Source organism: Oncorhynchus tshawytscha, linkage group LG26 (genome assembly GCF_018296145.1).
Source record: "Oncorhynchus tshawytscha isolate Ot180627B linkage group LG26, Otsh_v2.0, whole genome shotgun sequence".
In the NCBI taxonomy this organism is placed as follows: domain Eukaryota; kingdom Metazoa; phylum Chordata; class Actinopteri; order Salmoniformes; family Salmonidae; genus Oncorhynchus; species Oncorhynchus tshawytscha.
In genome coordinates this window covers 24,330,134-24,350,166 of record NC_056454.1, presented here as the reverse complement: position 1 = coordinate 24,350,166, position 20,033 = coordinate 24,330,134, and the positions used below count along the sequence as shown (strand labels likewise).

Genomic DNA, 20,033 nt, shown 5'->3' with positions numbered 1-20,033 from the left:
AAATATGCCTAATTTGTTTATTAATAACTTTTCATGTTCAAAATTATGCACTCTCCCCAAACAATAGCATGTTATTATTTCACTGTAACAACTACTGTAAATTGGACAGTGTGGTTACATTAACAATTAGCCTACATTAGCTCAACCATCCTGTGGAAGGGACACCGACCCCAAAGAAACAATACAGTTTTAAGAAAATACAAAAAAAGAGTAAAAGATAGGAAAAACTAAGAATTAAAGAGCAGCAGTAAATCACAATAGCGGGGCTATATACAGGGGGTACCGGTACAGAGTCAATGTGTCAATGTGCCGGGACACTGGTGTCGAGGTAATTGTGATAAATAGGTACATGCAGGTAGGGTTATTAATAAAGTGGCTATGCATAGATAATAGAGTAGCGGCAGTGTATGGGGGGGGGTTGTAAATAGTCGATGGGGCTGTAGTGGAGTGGTTGAGAGCTTCAAGTTCCTCTGTGTCAACATCACTAAGGCCCTATCATGATCCAAACACACCGTAACAGTTGTGAAGAGGGCATGACAACGCATCTTCCCCCTTAGCTGTTCAGGAGTCTTATGGCTTGGGGGTAGAAGCTGTGAAACTGTTTAGAAGCCTCTTGGACATATACTTGGCGCTCCGGTACCGCTTGCTGTGCAGTAGCAGAGAGAACGGTCTATGACTAGGGTGGCTGGAGTCTTTGAGAATTTTTAGGGCCTTCCTCTGACACCGCCTGGTATAGAGGTCCTGGATGGCAGAAAGCTTGGCACCCGTGATATACTGGGCCGTACTCACTACCCTCTGTAGTGCCTTGCGGTCGGAGGCCAAGCAGTTGCCATACCAGGCAGTGATACAACCCGTCAGGATGCTCTCGATGGTGCAGCTGTAAAACTTTTTGAGGATCTCAGGACCCATGCCAAATCTTTTTAGTTTCCTGAGGGGGAAAGACTTTGTTGTGCCCTCTTCACGTACATCAATCAATCAATCTCACAATATATTACAGTTATAAGCCAATTTCAGTGTTTGTATGTTATCAAGTTAAAGGGCCAGTCAAGTTATGGGGCATATCAAGATTACCTACAAAGTTTAACGATAGCCTTGATTTCTATGCGCAACAGAGCTCCCCTGATAATTTCTGATAAGATGGGCCAACTATTCCACTTCTAGATTTATTTAAGCTTTTGATACCTAATTTAAGTTAATCAAAAATATTCATGATTGATTGATGCATTGCTTGCTGTTTGGGGTTTTAGGCTGGGTTTCTGTACAGCACTTTGTGACATCGACTGATGTAAAAAGGGCTTTATAAATACATTTGATTGAGCGCGGGTGTGCACCTACTCCATTCGACTTTGCACTCCTAGACAACGCAATTTAAAAAATAAATAAAAACTTTGGCAAAGCTTCAAGTCCATAAAACTTAGTGCACTGTGTTCGTAATGTATTATAGTTTTGGGAACAGACCAATGTATTGAGATCAGATGTTTCATTTATGAGGAAATTGGCAGAATTATTGGCCTAGTTCCATCCACTACCCGCGACTGGACTTCCTCTCACTACCATATTTGGGGGTGAGAAAACGTTCTAAACGGATGCTTCAGCTTTATAGCCCATTTGACGTGTCTGGGTTACCCTTTCTGTTGGTGGTCCACATTTTACACTCTTTGGTTTAGTCGACATAATCGAAAATGGCGGAATACCTGGCGTCCATTTTCGGTACAGAGAAAGATAAGTGAGTAAAATGTTCTTATAGGCTTGCTTATTTGGTCAAACAATCATACGATTTAGGCCTACGATAACTTTCGCATTGCATGTGGCTGTCTTGGCTACTTACCTATGATATATCATGCAGCATTAGAAGTTGTGAAACGTCAATGTGTTAGCTAGCTACACTAGACGCTAACATTAGCATGGGGTAATATGTTGTTTGAACGTATGCACCGACCGTTCTTTTATAGCTCAATTGTGTGCATAGATGGATAAGGGATCTTTGTGTGTGTGGTGAGCAGTTTGTCAGTACCATCTCTCTAAAATGTGCATTAGCTATATTACTGAAGTTAGCTAGCTAACTTGTTAAGACAGACAATTTAGGCTTGGCTTGGGGCATTATTTCGTGTGAGGCCTGGGCAACTTTCTCTATTTGCCAAATTAGCCTGCTAGGCTAGCTGTACCAATTATTTATTTAATCTGTGGCTATACATTCAGTAACTAGCTAACGATAACTAGTTAGCTAGCTCCAAGTCCCAAATTCCTCCACTGATGCCCGTGTTGTGTATCCAAGTTAAATAAATTGAGACAATAAGGTAACTAGGCCGTTCACAATTTATTAACGTTAGTTGATATGGGCCCTAGTTATACCAAGGTAAAGTTGGTTTTATATTCACACATTCGGACATTCAGCAGACATTAGCCAAAAGCCATTTAAAATGGTTTTAAAAAACGAATTAATTGTCACATAAAAAATAGATATACTTTATTTTATTATTGTCTAGTATACTTTTACAAACTTCTGTTTTGAATAAAAAATCCGGTTTTGATGGAAATGCATACAATATTTAAAAGGCCATTTTAAAGCTGTATAAACCATTAATTTATTCACCCATTTGTCACAGTCATCAAACTATGTATGATTTATTCTATAAATGTCTAGCATACTTTTACAACCTTTGTTTTGAGGAAAAATTCCAGTTTTGACTTGATAGAAATGCTTAACATCTATAAAATGCCATTTAAAGCTATATAAATCAATAACATTTTCACTGACTATGACAATCATCAAACTATGTATGATTTATTCTATGAATGTCCAGTATACTTTTACAACCTTTGCAATTCTAGTTTGGATAGAAATGCATAACATCTATCAGGTTTATCCTTGTATTATTTCTCTGTTCTAATATCATGACTCTTATTTTATTATTCTACTATGAGAGACACTAGATTTACTTTAATAGGCACACACGTATCTGGCACAAGTCACAATTTAAACTGATTTTGATTTCAAAGACTGACATTATTTTTTACCTTTTTTTTTAAATTGGACCTTTTATTTTACTAGGCAAGTCACTTAAGAACAAATTCTTATTTACAATGACGGCCTACTGGGGAACAGTGGGTTAACTACCTTGTTCGGGGGCAGAAGGACAGATTTTTACCTTGTCAGCTCAGGGATTTGATCCAGCAACCTTTCAAATAAATAATGAAACATGCTCAATTTGTTTTAAATAATACAAAAACACAGTGTTGGAGAAGAAAGAAAGTGCTTTTGTCAAGGTTGTGGTCAAATGCATGTCAATTTAGCAATTGAACAAAAATCCAATTCAATTTGAAAATGTTCCTTATTGCAAAAGCATGTAATAGAATTTGGGTATTATAGAACTGTAATTTACATGTAAATAAAGATAACCCTGTTTTATGTTTATAATACTGCAGACATAATGCTGTGTGCCCGAGATGGTACCATTCAGCTTGTCTAGGGATGACAAAGGACTTCAACAAAACCAAAATAGATAATGATTGGATGGGACCTCTTTGCTGTTTTAAATTAGACACATATAAAGGACTGTTGTGCCTTGTAACTACTTTAAAATGTGGAACTGTTGCACTAAAAATGCAGACATTGATTTGGCATACACTTTAAGATTGTAAACATTGTCTGACTTCATATAGAACAAATGGCACTTGAAATGAACATTTAAAGTTATTGCAAGTGTTTTTTCTTTCTTTCTGAGACAATCACTGAAAGAGTTATTGATTTCTTCATCTTTAAATGCTATATTTGACATTTTTTTTGTATGTCTATCAAATCAAAACCGCAATTTCTTCTCAAAGCAAAGGTTGTAAAAGTATACTAGACATTTATAGAGTAAATCATACCTAGTTTGATTCTGTCATAATTGAAAACATTGATTTATGTTGCTTTAAATGGCATTTTATAGATATGTATTTCTATCAAGTCAAAACTGGAATTTTTCCTCAAAACAAAGGTTTTAAAAGTATGCTAGACATTTATAGAATAAACCATATCTAGTTTTATGTTTCTGTGACGATCAATTTATTAGTTATTGATTTTTAAATGGCGTTTGGCGAATGTCTGATGAATGTCTGATTGTCAATGTCCGAATGTGTGAATATACAACCAACTTTACCTCGGTCCTAGTTATACTATCTGCTCTAGCTAGCTAATGTGACTGATAAATCCAATGCAATTTGACTTTGAACATGCTGCTGTTTTCCAAACTTGATCACTTAATGGAATGTTGCACATTTCATTTAATTTGCATCTGGGTACATGAGTGTGAACTCATGTACCTAGCTAGTTATGCATTTCAGGACTGTTTAGCTAGCTATTTTTTGTCCTTCAGGGTGAACTGTTCTTTCTACTTTAAAATTGGTGCCTGCCGCCATGGTGACCGATGCTCCAGATTACATAATAAACCAACTTTCAGCCAGGTAAGTCAATTCAGTAAAGCAAACTTGTTTAAAATATTTGCTTCTACCAGATGTGCTGCATGAAATGGAATAGCATGTGTAAAACTTCTCCTGCCAAGATAAAGTGGTTGTCATGCTCTAGGCTGTTTTGACAAATGGTAACCTCTTGTGGAACTATGCTGCATGACCAAATTATGTGAGATTTTAGTTCTGGTTTAACCAAGATTATTAAAATGGCCATTATCTTTGGTTTATCTTTGATCCAGTGATTGATGCTTTGTTTACCTTGTTCTTCTAATCAGAGATTGGAAAGGTTTATCAGCACTGGTTTTTCAGATAGTGAAACAAAATAGTGGAATTGATTAACATTGAATTGGAGTGTTATTCAATGTTGTGTGAATAACTCTTTCTCCCACCATTAACATATATTTTGATTCATTCTAGCAGAGAGATGGATGTGTGCTTGTGTATGTGTGCTTGTGTATGTGTGCTTGTGTATGTGTGCTTGTGTATGTGTGCTTGTGTATGTGTGCTTGTGTATGTGGGCTTGATTGTGCATCAGCTGATTCCCTTTGATGAAAACAGAAGGGCTTGTCAATAATCCTCTTGAATGACAACACTACTAAAAGATGAAAGTTATGAGTTTGAATGTAGATCACTAAATACTGTTCAAGTTAGTGTCCTAAATATATGAAACAGGAAGTGTGTTTTATGCAGCTATACTACTGACACAAGCACAGCGATATACACACTTCCTCCATTTTTGGTGGTCCAAGCCTGTTCAGCGACCTCTCTTCGAATATCCAAAGCATTTCTTGCATCCTGCGTCTCAGTATACCAGACAAAAATATCTCAAACGACAGTGTCTCCCTGCTTTACCGTTTTTCTCTAGCTAGTCCATCATAAATTAACAGGTACGGTTTCTAATGCCAATAGGACAAATAATTCCTAATCTTAGTAGGGCCAGGATGATACCAGTATTGCGATACTCGCTAGTGTCCTGTCAAGGAAACAAATCACAAAGCTGATTTTTAACTTCTTCAGGAAAACAGCCCTAAGGTTGGAAACTAACATCATTATGGTGTCATCCAGAGTCACATAAAACATTTCCCCCAAGCTATAACACACAATACTTTACATACAGCAGGTTTTTAAAGGACCAAAGAGGTTGGTCTGCTTTTGTTTTCATTTTTTGCCAAGGATAACATATTGCGATACTGGCATTGTCACAACCCTAATTTTTAGGGAAATGTCTGCCCTGAATCTAGGTCATCCTCTCCTCCATCCCTTTCACTCGTCACATTTTAAATATCTAAAGAGCCGGAGAGCTTGACTTGAGAGCTAGATTCACCCGGGGGTCCCATGAGTCGCTCTCTTACACTCCCTGTTTTTGTTCATTTGTCTCTACTCCAGCATTTTGGATGTTGATGGCATTTTCATACATATCTGATCCCCCCATTTGAAGATGTCGTAAGTGTTTGGTGGAATTTCACTTATAGTGTACCAAAGTAGTCAAAAGTTCAGTAAATGGTTCCCGTATTCCTAGCACACAATGTCTAGCTACATCAAGCTTGTGACTTTACAAACTCTGGATGCATTTGCAGATTGTTTGGGGTTGTTTTTCCCAATATGAACTGAAGGATGACTGGAGTAATTTATCATTCTAAGTGATTTAGAAGTGTTCAGAAACATTGAGTAAATAATCTTGATAATGCCACGATGAAGAAAAATTATGAATGATGACGAGTGAGAAAGTTGGCGGCTACAACAAAGCATGCTAACCTCTCACCATTACCAATAATGGGGTAGATCAGCGTTGTTGGGGGGTATGATCTTTGTCCCTCTAACTTTCTCTCTCATCACCATTCACAATTTAATTCATGATTATCTGTAATCGTGGTAGCATTCACATTCATGTTGAGGTGTTAACATCTATTTTTACTTACTATAAGTGACTCCAAAATGACAATACATTATTCATCATTCACTTCCCGTTGGACACAATATAATCTGAAACGCAACCAAAAAATGCATCCAACCAGTGTTGCCAACTCCTCAGTTGGAAAGTAGCTATTTGGCTGTCCTAAAAGTCGCCAAATGATGTCATCGCCTAATTTTCATAATTGTCCATGTAATTGTGATGGACGCTGTAGGAGAGAGGAATAATGTCGTGGGAGAGACAAAAAGTGAGTAAAAACACCCTAAATGTGTTTAGAACTACAAATTTAATTTCTTCTGTCGATTCTTTTTTTAAATTGATTTTTTATGTCACAATTTCAACCCTCCTTTATCTGGGCTTGGGACCTGCAAAAGTGACCCAAAAGAGAGACTCTGGCGGAGTTACTTAGTTTTTTATTAAACATTTTTGTTTTTTAGTTTGATTTGGTTTTTAATCTTATGGTCCACTTAGGAGCCTACAACAAGTCACAGTAAAAACATGAACATTTTTAACCATAACATAAAATAAAAAAAATTGTATACAATCTAAATGGACCAAAAAGAGACAATAGAAACAACTGTCAATGGCAATGTGAGAGCATTATGGTAACTAGTCTTGCCCTAATTCAGTTTTCATTTTAATGTAAGCCAGGGCGGGATCAGCCAGCAGCGGCTTCCCGCATGTGCGATAAATTTGCGGTGTGGACGAGGAGGGGTGAACATCTCCTGCTCTGACTGCAGCATGAGGACCACCTGTGAGTGCTTTGGACAGGGTTGGGGCCCACGGCTGCACCCTCTGCTTGTTGAGAAGAGTAAGAACGATACGCAAGCACTAAGTCTCCAATAACACCAGAAAAATTTGCTACATTTGTCGCTAGTCGCTTTCTTGAAAATATGTCACTAGAGGGGTCTGAATACTTGCGAAGTTGGCAACACTGCATCCAACAATTCACAAGCTTGATGTCATTGTGTGCAAGGAATACCGACCAAATACTAAACTTTTGACTACTTTAATACTATGTGACATTTGTTACGTCTTCAAATGGGGGGGACTAGATCTATAAAGAGCTTTCATTTCTAAACAGTAAATCTGATGTGTGTAAAAATACCCTAAAATAAAAGGTGATTCTATACTGTCACCTCATATGAAACATTTGATCTCAAATCCAACATGCTGGAATATAGTGCCAAATTAAAAATGTTAGCATCACTATCTACACACATGTGTATGTAGTGGAGTGTAATTCAGTGACATGGCCTCTGCATCTCCATTGAAATTGCTGGCCATGCCTTTTGCAAGAGATTCCATGCAGAAAGTTGTCTGCTTGAACAGACTGCAAATTACTCTGGCCAGCCTCTGTTAGATCTGACTCTACCCTAGAGTGGGTTTTTCACTATTCTCTCCAGGTTGTTGGCAATCCTTCTTAGTTTTTTGACAGAGCTCAAACCATTTGGCTGGATTATTGACAGTCATGCGCCTGATGTCCCTTGTAGGGATGTGACAACAACAAAAAATCTGAAGATTCCATGTGAATTCACAATGCAGCTTTGCTGCTGCTAGCAACTGTTTGGGTCTTATGGTGCGTTCCTTTCAGATGGTTAAGCATGGCACCTGTACTACCTCGAGGGGTTAAATTTGGACGGCACATTTTGGTTGAATCCATTCAGTTGTGCAACCCCACTTGGTATCCCCAACTATTAACAATGATGGCGTAGTGGTGGACAGTTGACTCAAACATAATTGTTTCCTTGCACGTGAACGCCTATTTCTGAGTGTCAAGCAGAATCAACTCTTAAGATTCAGTATTTTTGGAACAGATGAGACTTTCTTTTTTTTTTTTTTGATGCACTTTCAACAACACAAACATTTGCATTTTGGTCATTTAGCAGACACTGATACAGAGCGACTTACTGGCGCAATTAGGGTTAAGTGGCCTGTACACGGGCACATCAACATTTTTTATTTTTACCTAATCTGCTCAGGAATTCGAACCAGCGACCTTTCAGTTACTGGCCCAATGCTCTTAACTGCTAGGTGGAGAGAGGAGAGGGGTACCGTATAGGCAGGTCGGACACCAGGCAGACAAGTCAGAACCGTGCACTAGGCTTATCTATTGGCAATCAAATGCTGTATCTCGCAATTTCTTGGCTTGCAATATCTCGCAACTTCAGTAAAGCAGGGCCTATCATCAATGAATAGGCTAGGGTATTCTATACACAACAGACCGAAGACATATACGTGTGTTTAGTCTTGGTAATCTCTTGCATGCCAAATTCACCAAAATCGACTCAAGTTTGCCTCTTTCTCTCTGGTTTTATTTAAATTGCGCAACGTTCCCCATGTCTTTAGCCGATACAATGGAAAATGTTTTGTGGTAACTACACTTCAATTTTTATTGGACATTTTTTTTCCTTAACATTAATGATCCCAATTTGGTTTAAACTTTCACACCCCTACGTCATTCCCTCCTATTAATACATATTGTGACTGCGTTCGACTAAATATGACCGAGTCACTGAACATAATTTCCGTCCTCTTTATCAACAGTAATCTCAAGCTTTTGCAATAGCTAGCACTTTTCCACCAGTTGGCCTACTCTCTGCAATGGGTTGTCTGAAGTGGTAGGATTTCTGTGGCCCGTTCCCATCTCAAAGTCAGATGTATCTCTCTCACTGAACAGATATTAGAACATAGCACATCTATACTCTAGGCTTCCTCTAGGTTTCCCTACAGCTCGCCTTGCCTGCATGGGACAGAGAAAAGACACAAACTCCCCAGCGTGTCCACCGGTCAAGCACGGACTCCTGCTTTATTTTGCCCTTACCCCTCCTACAGACTCAAGGTTCCTCTACATCCAGGGATTTTGTCTGCCCACCCTCTATAGGTTCTAGGTATCGGGATTTGGTCCGCCCCCCTCCTATAGGTTCTAGGTATCGGGATTTGGTCCGCCCCCTCCTATAGGTTCTAGGTATCGGGATTTGGTCCGCCCCCCTCCTATAGGTTCTAGGTATCGGGATTTGGTCCGCCCCCTCCTATAGGTTCTAGGTATCGGGATTTGGTCCGCCCCCTCCTATAGGTTCTAGGTATCGGGATTTGGTCCGCCCCCTCCTATAGGTTCTAGGTATCGGGATTTGGTCCGCCCCCCCTCCTATAGGTTCTAGGTATCGGGATTTGGTCCGCCCCCTCCTATAGGTTCTAGGTATCGGGATTTCTTATTTTATTGATTAAACCTTTTCACATTTTAGCAAGAGGGGCCAAACAGTCCTCTACCTTCAGCACCACCTGTGGGTTAAAAATAAAGTCTGTTTTAGTTAGCTATATAGCCTATTTTTGGGGGGTTTAGTTTTTGTATTTTTATAAACCATTTTTTGATTTTTCCCTCTGCAGACCATCGTGATTCAAAACATCTACCGTAACCCCCAAAACAGTGCGCAGACGGCAGACGGCTCCCACTGTAAGTGCCTCCGGTCCAGTCCTCTCAGCCCACCAGGTCATTCTAGCTCTCTCCCCCTCCTCAGATTTTAGGTCTGCGTCTCCACTGGCTTCCTGCAGGGCTTCGGAGGGTCTGTCTCAGCACTGGTAGCAGGGGGTACCACAACACTACCTCAACACTTTAGTATATCGCCAATCGAATCAAAAAAAAATTAAATATATTTTTTAATCCGTTGCCATTCAGAGGTCTAAGCCTAGGTGTAGAATGACATGCTCTGATAGTGACATTGAAAAGGACTCAAAAAAATAATGCCTTGATCCCCACAATTCATATTGGATCTTTAAAGTTATTATCCACAGGAAATCTCCACATAGTACCTGTTTTCTAACAGTTATAATGCACAGATGACAGACTTTAGGTATTTTTCAGGCGCTTTCAGAGAAGACTGACAATACACCTGCCCTAGTGCCCAACATGCGTTTGTGAATAGCTAGGTTTCCATCCAATTGGCAACATTTTATGGGAATATTCAAAAATCTGCATAAAACGATGTGCACATTTTCCCCCATGAGATATTTTTCTGTTGCAGATAAAAGGCTGTGCGTGATGAGAATGAACATAAAAAAATAGTTTGCTGTTTAATTGGTTTCCATTGCATTTTCAACTCTACTGATGGTTTTCTCACAAGAGAACGTGGGTTATCGCCAGTGTGCCCACTCTGGTATTGGCACGTTCTCTCTAGCAGCGCTGTCTACGCACTGTTGGCTAGAGTGCGTGTACAGCCTACATGATTACATTTATTATTATGGACAAAAGAGTGAGATTATTTTTGTCAGATGGCAGCCAAGTATCGATAATCATGTCATCAGAACAAGACCCTCAATATTTATTGGAAAGGAGCATTAAGCTCATCACCTTGCACTTTCACCACCCTGTGAAGTTCATTGTAACTTTTATCTGTAGTCTAATAAACTGCATGCTTTACCGACGAGTCATAGTGGGAGGACCACGTCATATATCAATATTTGCGCTTAAAAGCGTTTCCACCAACATTTCTCGCATTAATTTTACCAACTCAAAAAGATCCCACCTTGTCTAGTGTATTTTGTTTTGTCGACATTTGGAAAGTTGAATGAAAAATGTTTCCATCAGGCCTGTCATGGCTTCTTTTCATCCGACATGTTTCTACTCGCATTAAAAGGTTGGAGAAGAACCTGGTTATAGACAGCAAACAAATCTACATGAGTTACTGTCTAGACACAGAACAGTTTGGGGTTTTTGCTCTTGCAATACTGCCGCCCCTTTATGTTAGACTGATTCAGACGTCATCAGCCATATTGTAAATGTGTAAATGGTACCCTGATGTTGAGCCCCGGCTAGCAGAGCTGATGCATTGCCACTCGCTTCCTCTAAGGTAAGTCGTGGGTTTGTGGTCTTGTTGCTGTCATGTGTAACTGTTCTGTTTCTCAGCTGAGAAACTCAGAATGACTGGCAAAAAGTTACTTTTAAAAATGTATTGAAAGGAAGAAATGATAACTAGTAATAGAAACATCTTGGCATCCAATCACCTATGATTCAGCAAGTTCTAGAGGTCATTTCAAGCCTCCATGACCTGGTATGTAATGTTTGGGAGGCTAAATTTTCGGTTGTATTGGATTTTCCATAGTCAAATATTGTCATGCTGAGACATTCACTTCTTCCAGCTCCATCTCTTTCAGCGTGGACCAGTCCCATGGATCATCTTAACCTCTTTCAGTCATCCCTTCCTACCCTGTTCTGGGCCTGGTTGGGGCACAAGTACACAGTTTTGAGGGATGGGGATGGGAGTAAATGCACCTATTTAACTACCATTTTAGAAATCTGCCTGAAACTATCTCAAAAATGTACATTTTGTATTTCAGACCATTGCCCTCTTGAACATTTACCGTAACCCTCAAAACACTGCCCAGTCTGCCGATGGTTTGCGCTGTAAGTTTCCCACTTGTTAACAGGGACCTGTGGCACAAAATGTTATCATTTTATCTTTCTCTTCATTTGCCCACACTTCCCTTTGGGGTGCCATCTGACCTCTATCTGACATGTTAAGATTTAGCCCTTTAACATGATCAGTGATCTACATTCTCTGCCCTTTAGTGCTGTAATATACATGTTATAAAACGGGTACTAATGTTAAGTAAAACAGACCATGTATACTACCGTTCTGGTGCCATGTAGTCAGTGTAACTGAAATAGTCCAAATTATGTTTTGATGCATACAGTATGTTTCTATTCATTCAAAACCTAACACGTATTCTAGGAAAACATTTTATTCATCATTGTTACAGCTTCACACAAAAAACACTATTATATTCTAGAGGTTAACCCTGCTCTAGTCTCAGGTGGTCAAACTAATTTAGGATAAATTTTTAGTTTTTATTGTACAAAATTATGACACATGGGGTGTGATTTTGGTGAATTGAGTATGACTGACATTGTGTTTAGGCCCCAGTGAGTCCCATTCCTTAACATCAATTGAAGGCTGTATTGTCTATGCCAGACCGTACCATTACTACTTAGCACTCACTGAATGTAACTAAAATTAGTCTCAAAAGACTCTGTCCTCTCAAAGGTCAAATGTCCAGGCTTACTGTCGTCCTTGGTGTGCAGAGGCACAATGAGCGTATTTTTCGCATTGACCCTTTGCCTCTGGACAGTTTTGTCTTTGCTGTCGTCCTTATTTCATCTGTACTGGACTGTGTGCTATTAGATTGAATACATTTTTAATAGTAGTCCAGACTCCTAGGTGTTAGAAATATTTATCCTGTGCATGTAGTTTTATGAAACCACAATGCTGATGTCACCTACTGTAACACGTTGACTGGTCCCTGATGTGTGAGTTTCTCCCCTGTGGCCACTAGGTGCCGTCAGTGATGTGGAGATGCAGGAGCACTATGACGAGTTCTTTGAGGTGAGTCAGTGATGCGGTAGTACGCCCATTTGAATGGTGTGGATGATGCAATTCAGGTCTACCTTGCTTCTCTTCCCCCTCCACACAGCCCATGTGGGAATCATTGTACAAAGTACTGAAACTGAATACAAATGTATTTTGAGCATGTGTGGGAAATGTACTTTGAATTTAAATCCATTTAAAACAGTGTATTCGCCCTTCTGTCTGTCAATCCCATTCTCTCTCCCTCGGTTTCTCTTGCTTTAGGAGGTCTTCACAGAGATGGAGGAGAAGTATGGAGAGGTGGAGGAGATGAACGTGTGCGATAACCTGGGAGACCATCTGGTCGGAAACGTATATGTGAAGGTGTGTCACTGACTGTGTGTAATGGTGGGTTTTGTGTAAAAATTTTTACGAAAACACGTTCCTCTTCTCATTCAATCACACTGTCATTCTCAGCCTCATTAGAACCTACATTTGCACACACACTAACTCAGTGATGGTCTCTGTGTAGTTCCGTCGTGAAGAAGACGCGGAGAAGGCAGTGATGGATCTGAATAACCGCTGGTTCAACGGTCAGCCCATCCACGCCGAGCTCTCTCCCGTTACCGACTTCAGAGAAGCCTGCTGCCGCCAGTACGAGATGGGGTCAGTACTCCACCGCTGGACCACACGCACACCATTTTCAGTTCAACATTGCATTAATGGTGACACCTACAGAAATGCATTGTATCAGTTAGTGCACTAACTGCATTCTCGCGCTCTCTACAGGGAGTGTACTGACTGCATTCTCGCTCTCTCTACAGGGAGTGCACTGACTGCATTCTTGCTCTCTCTACAGGGAGTGCACTGACTGCATTCTCGCTCTCTCTACAGGGAGTGCACTGACTGCATTCTCGCTCTCTCTACAGGGAGTGCACTGACTGCATTCTCGCTCTCTCTACAGGGAGTGCACTGACTGCATTCTCGCTCTCTCTACAGGGAGTGCACTGACTGCATTCTCGCTCTCTCTACAGGGAGTGCACTGACTGCATTCTCGCTCTCTCTACAGGGAGTGCACTCGAGGAGGCTTCTGTAACTTCATGCACCTGAAGCCCATCTCTAGGGAGCTGAGGAGGGAGCTATACGGACGCCGCAGGAAGAGGGGGTAAGCTCAGGCTCTGAGAGTCAACGCTAATCATAAAACTTATGCTGCTTTCAAGTGTTCTCTGGAATGCACCTTTCTGCCGCGATAGTTTTCACGTATGTTTGAGGGGGAAAGTTCTCAAGTTCTCATGGCTCCTTTTTTTCCCTCTTCCTCAGAGGGGGGCATCATTCTCGCTCCCGTTCCAGGGAACGTCGTTCGCGCTCAAGGGACAGAGGAAGGGGAGGTGGTGGAGGTGGACGCGACCGCGAGAAAAGGCGCTCCAGAGACCGAGAACGCTCTGGAAGATTCTAAACAGAGCATCTACCAAACAGCCATCCCTCCCATCTCCATTATCACTCTCCATCCATCCCCAAATCTCTCTATCCTTGCCTCCATTGCGGCCTATCAATTCACCCTTGGCCCTTTCATATAATTGCGTCCCAATGACATTAATTGGAAAATGTTGGACATGTTTTGTTTTTTTCAAGAAATGGAATGCTTTTCTTTTCATTAAAAAAACTATGATTTGTACAAATTTCTTTGAAATAGTTACTCTGGAAAACAAAAAGTAATGTTTTTATAGTGATCAGCTATGAGTAACTGTTACTTTTGCCTTGAGTCATCATGCTCTAGACTGGGCTTACTGTGAGGGAATTTAAATACTTCCCATAGACTCCCAGTAACTTCACTCCCTCAGCTAATTTCTCACACAGAACATGCTCAGCTGTGAACTGAGTGTTCACTTGGCTCAAAAAGACAGTTGCCATAGATATGAAGGATTATCTCCTAAACCATAACCATATCATACCTCTTTTTTTCCAGTTTCCCATGCCAACATTTGCCTGTTTGGATTATGTCTACAAGTACATATTATTGACTGTTGACCTATAATTTTGGATAAATTGACTTGGCTGGAGAGGGAGGAGTCAAGGCCATAGTGTGGTTGAAGTAACACATTTAATCCAGAATTCTTCTGGGTACTTCCATTCAATATGAGAATGACGAGTGTGCAAAGCTGTCAAGACAAAGGGTGTTTACTTTGAAGAATCTCAAATATATTTTGATTTGTCTAATACTTTTCTGCTTGCTACATGATTCCATGTGTTATTTCAATGTTTTGATGTCTTCACTATTATGCTACAATGTAGAAAATAGTAAAAATAAAGAAACCCTTGAATGAGTAAGTGTGTCCAAATTTGACTGGTACTGTAAGTAGTTTCCATTCAGAATTGACAGAAGCACAGTGCCAGAGACAAGAATACTGCCCCAGATGCAGAATTTCACATGGCAAGTGAACATGAGGTGGATGCAAAGTCTGAAAGTCTCAACTGTATTTCAAACTGAAACCAAGGCTTTGTTCAGTGAGTGTTGGACTACAGGCTTGATTTACAAAGCACTCCACCTATCAATGACACTATCCCATTAGTTTAACACTGTCTCTTCACCTCTGTACAGAGAACCCTAGACAGTAATTGCCAGTACATCATGGTTAAGTTTGATAACAGGAAGGCTGCCTATGTAACGGTTGTCTTTTTTTGCTGGAAAAAAAAGTTATAGCTTGTTGAGAACCTGTACCATCATTCTTTAAACAGCAAGCAGAAATGTCAAACAGTCTGGCTGTACCTACTCATCGGTACACAGTGTTATACAGCACCATAAAAAGGGAACACACCCTTTAGAAAGAACAGAGCACGAGTGGGAAGGATAGAGAAATCTTGAGCTAAAAACAATGTATGTCTGTAGGGAAATTGTACACACGATGTTCGATCTTGTTTCAGATGTTGAAGTGCTACATCTGGTCGTGAGTGGTTAAAGTCACTGTAAAAATGCTTTGACTTGGCCTCCCAGATTAGACTGGAAGGGTGAGCTGGAACAGGGTGGGCTGGAACAGGGTGAGCTGGAACAGGGTGAGCTGGAACAGGGTGGGCTGGAACAGGGTGGGCTGTGTCCAATGATGTATACAGTCCATTCGGAACATATTCAGACCCCTTGACTTTTTCCACATTTTGTTACGTTACAGCCTTATTCTAATATGGATTCAATTGTTTTCTTCACCTCATCAATCTACACACAATACCCATAATGACAAAGTAAAAACTGTTTTTTAGACATTTTTGCAAATAAACTGAAATATCACATTTACATAAAGCACCTTTGGCAGTGATTACAGGCTAAAGTCTTCTTGGGTATGACACTACAAGCTTGGCACACCTGTATTTGGGGAGTTTCTCCCATTCTTCTCTGCAGATCCTCTCAAGTTCTGTCAGGTTGGATGGGGTGTGTCACTGCATAGCTATTTTCAGGTCCCTCCAGAGATGTTCGATCAGGTTCAAGTCTGGGCTCTGGCTGGGCCACTCAAGGACATTGAGACTTGTCCCGAAGCCGCTCCTGCGTTGTCTTTGCTGTGTGCTTAGGATTGTTGTCCTGTTAGAAGGTGAACCTTCACCCCATTCTGAGGTCCTGAGTACTCTGGGGCAAGTTTTCATCAAGGATCTCTGTACTTTGCTCTGTTGATCTTTCACTCGATCCTGACTAGTCACCCAGTCCCGGCCACTGAAAAACATCCCCACAGCATGATGCTGCCACCACCGTGCTTCACGTAGGGATGGTGCCAGGTTTCCTCCAGACTTGGCATTCAGGCCAAAGAGTTCAATATTGGTTTCATCAGACCAGAGAATCTTGTTTCTCATGGTCTGAGAGTCTTTAGGTGCCTTTTGGCAAACTCCAAGCGGGCTGTCATGTGCCTTTTACTGAGGAGTGGCTTCCGTCTGGCCACTCTACCATTAAAGGCCTGGTTGGTGGAGTGCTGCAGAGATGGTTGTCCTTCTGGAAGGTTCTCCCATCTCCACAGAGGAACTCTGGAGATCTGTCAGAGTGTCCATCAGGTTCCTAGTCACCTCCCAGACCAAGGCCCTTCTTCCCCTACTGCTCAGTTTGGCCGAGCGGCCAAGAGTCTTGGTGGTTCCAAACTTCTTCATTTAAGAATGATGGTTGCCAGTGTGTTCTTGGGGACCTTCAATGCAGCAGAAATCTTTTAGTACCCTTCCCCAAGATCTGTGCCTCTTTTCAAATCATGTCCAATCAATTTAAGGTCTCAAGGATGAACAATGGAAACATGCAGCTAAACTCAATTTCGAGTCTCATAACAAAAGATCTGAATACTTATGTAAATAAGATTCATTTTTCTTTATTTTTTTAAATAAATTTGCAAACATTTCTATAAACCTGTTTTCACTTTGTCATTATGAGGTATTATGAATTTTAGAATTGGGCAGTAATATAACAAAATCTGGAAAAAGTCAAGTACTCTGAATAGTTTCCAAATGCACTGTATGAACCCTGGATTTCTGATGCTATGCATTGGCTGTTGAGAGGCATTAAAGCCACAGGTCGGACGTATTGGCACTCCCGAGTAGAAGCAGTCCATAGAGATAAATAGAGGACTCATCTTTATATCTGTGCTATTATTGCATTGCTCACAACTGGTCTCCAAGGCATAAACACCCAACAATAAAGCCTTGCGTTCCTATTTATTATATTTGTTTCGCGCTGTTGGCGGAAGGTGCACATGATTCAGCAGTAGCGCCGGGAAGGCAAAGTGTTCCCATTTTGAACCATTTCATGTGTCTGAAGGTAGAACTCAGAGAGCAAATCAAGTGCACCTATAGGTCTACCGCTGGCCAATCAGATAGATAAGATCAACTTGTCTGCACAGTTTCCTCGAGTCATAGACTGTACGCACAGCAAAGCTGATAATGTGAGGTTTTAAAACTTTTAAAACCGTGACTTGAGAGACTCAACGAATACATCAAAGATCTGCAGTTTTCATGAGTAAGTTCAAGTTTAAGTTGTCATTCAGCACTGTCAACGCTAACTTCCACTCACGCTACAACCAGTACTGCAGCTGCAATGAAGGAGTATAGCAAAGTGCTTTGATAAGCTTCAGTTGTTATTATTAAACACAATACCCAATAGTGAAAACCAATGTTTTGACAATTTTGCACATTTATTGAAAATTAAATTAAGAAATATATTATTTACATAAGTTCTATTTACACCCCTGAGTCAATGTTGGCAGCGATTACAGCTGTGAGTTGTTCTGGGCAAGTCTCTAAGAGCTTTGCACGCCTGGATTGTACAATATTTGCACATTCTTCTCTTACAGCTCTGTCAAGTTGGTTGTTGATCATTGTGAGACAGCCATTTTCAAGTCTTGCTGTAGATTTTTTACAATTTCAATTCATAGGATTCATACAATACATTTATAGATAAACTCAATTGAATCCCCACCCCACGCCCCACCAGCGATCTGATAGCATGCAAAATAAATCATTAGATAAAAACAAATACATTTATATTACTAAATACTAAATCTACTGAACAATACATCTCAGAAATAGTATTAAATTATTTATCCACATTCATGGATGTAAAGGCCCGTTGGTTAAGAGTTCAGAAATGTCCACTACTGCTTTTTTCTATGTGTCTAGAGTAGACACCTTGGCCCTGTGGATCCTGGCCGTGGAGAGCTCCATAAGTACAATTTCTTTAAATGCGAGCAGCCATTGTCGCAATGGTAACTGATGAGGTGGATTCCGCAAACAGCTGTGGTTTCTGCCAACCACACTCTCCATTGGCGTTCTGACAAGTGCAAATCAGAGTCATCACAAAGCAGCGTCACTATTGGATCTAATGGCAGAATTGTATCTATAAGTACAGAGATGACATCGTTGACTTTCCCCCAGAATTCAACCAGATGCTGAAAGGTACCAAGGTCCACTGTGGTGCAGAACACACATAATGGTGATGGACTGATACCCATGTGATGTCTTTTTTGAGGTGTTAGATAGGTTCTATGGCAAAAGTAAACATTTATTAATTGGTGATTGGGGTTTCTAGGTGATAAAATGTTATATTTGGAACTGCAAGACCATCTAATGCTTTTGTCCTCTGTAGTGTTGCATATTTAATCTGTGGTCTCTTTCTCCCCCAAATTAACTTCTTTATGACAGAGTCAAGTTTAGACCAATAGTCTACAGGAGGAGGCAGTGGAAACATGGAACTCATCAAATTGATATGAGAGAGGACAATCATTTGAATCGTTGAGATTTCAGCATGCAAAGAAGTGGCCATAGCGGACCGTCTTTTTATGTATTTTTTGATATTTGGAAAGGTTTCTAAGTAGTTCTTCCTGCAAGTTGTGTGAATAGAGGGGTTATGGTGATGAGGGGGATACGGTAATACCTAGGTACAGTAGGTGATTTGTTTCTTCACTGGGATCATGGGTGGTAGTTGAACACTTCCCTTAGCTGAGTTAAGAGGTAGTAGAGCTGATGTAGACCAGTTGATCTTGTAACCAGACCATGAGCTGAATGCTGTTTAAATAGACATTATTGGCTGGAGGGTTTCTGAACATTTGCGACGTAGAGCAGTATGTCATCTGCATACAGAGAAATTGCTTGTTCAGTTTGTTTGATTTTGATATGTGATGAAGCGTAATTTTTTACGTATGCTTTGTGCCAGCGGTTCAAGAGCGAGAGCAAATAGCACAAGGGAGTCAGGACAACCTTGCTTACGTCCTCGTTGTATGGTAAATGGATTAGAATGGGTAGTGCCAGTAGATATAATAGATGGATTCACATACATGCTGCGAATCATACGTATAAATGTAGCCCCAAAACCAAAATGTTCAAGAACAACCCATAAATATTCTCACTCTAAGCGGTCAAAGGCTTTCTCTACATCTAATGATAACACAGCACATGGGGAATCCAGATTGGAAGCCTTAGCAACCACATGAAACAGGTGGCATGGGGCCTCCCGAGTGGTGCAGTGGTCTGGTTTGTGTCCAGGCTCTGTTGCAACCGGGAGACCGGGAGACCCATGGGGTGGCGCACAATTGCCCCAACACCGTCCAGGTCAGGGGAAGGTTTGGCTGCCGGGATGTCTTTGTCTCATCACGCTCTAGCGACTCCTGTGGCGGGCCGGGCGCAAGCACGCTGACAAGGTCGCCAGGTGTACGGTGTTTCCTCTGACACATTGGTGCAGCTGGCTTCCAGGTTAAGCGGGCATTGTGTCAAGAAGCAGTGTGGCTTGGCTGAGTTACGTTTCTGAGGATGCACGGCTCTTGACCTTCACCTCTCCTGAGTCCTTATGGGAATTGCAGTGATGGGACAATTGGATA

General features: G+C 40.8%; 1 protein-coding gene across 4 annotated transcripts; it reads left to right on the top strand.

Annotated features, from left to right (window-relative positions):
* Positions 1-1,589: 1,589 nt before the first annotated feature.
* Positions 1,590-14,374, top strand: LOC112225403 (splicing factor U2AF 35 kDa subunit). 4 transcript variants are annotated; one of them, XM_024389349.2, is made up of 8 exons: positions 1,590-1,726; positions 4,359-4,446; positions 11,699-11,765; positions 12,695-12,744; positions 12,991-13,089; positions 13,238-13,371; positions 13,775-13,870; positions 14,026-14,374. In XM_024389349.2, exons 1-8 carry the CDS (start codon positions 1,683-1,685, stop codon positions 14,159-14,161), a joined length of 714 nt encoding a protein of 237 aa, XP_024245117.1. In that variant the 5' UTR covers positions 1,590-1,682; the 3' UTR covers positions 14,162-14,374. The 4 variants fall into 4 exon arrangements, with proteins under 4 accessions (XP_024245117.1, XP_024245118.1, XP_024245119.1 ...); XM_024389350.2 differs by lacking the exon at positions 11,699-11,765 and adding an exon at positions 9,752-9,818; XM_024389352.2 differs by lacking the exon at positions 1,590-1,726 and adding an exon at positions 9,752-9,818 and having other exon boundaries at positions 4,397-4,446.
* Positions 14,375-20,033: the final 5,659 nt, after the last annotated feature.

Excerpts from the sequence above, each read along its gene's own strand:
- LOC112225403 (XM_024389349.2), top strand. The coding sequence starts at position 1,683 with ATGGCGGAATACCTGGCGTCCATTTTCGGTACAGAGAAAGATAA. Across the intron at positions 1,727-4,358 it reads TTCGGTACAGAGAAAGATAA|GGTGAACTGTTCTTTCTACT; the intron begins GTGAGTAAAATG and ends TTTGTCCTTCAG. Across the intron at positions 11,766-12,694 it reads GTCTGCCGATGGTTTGCGCT|GTGCCGTCAGTGATGTGGAG; the intron begins GTAAGTTTCCCA and ends TGTGGCCACTAG.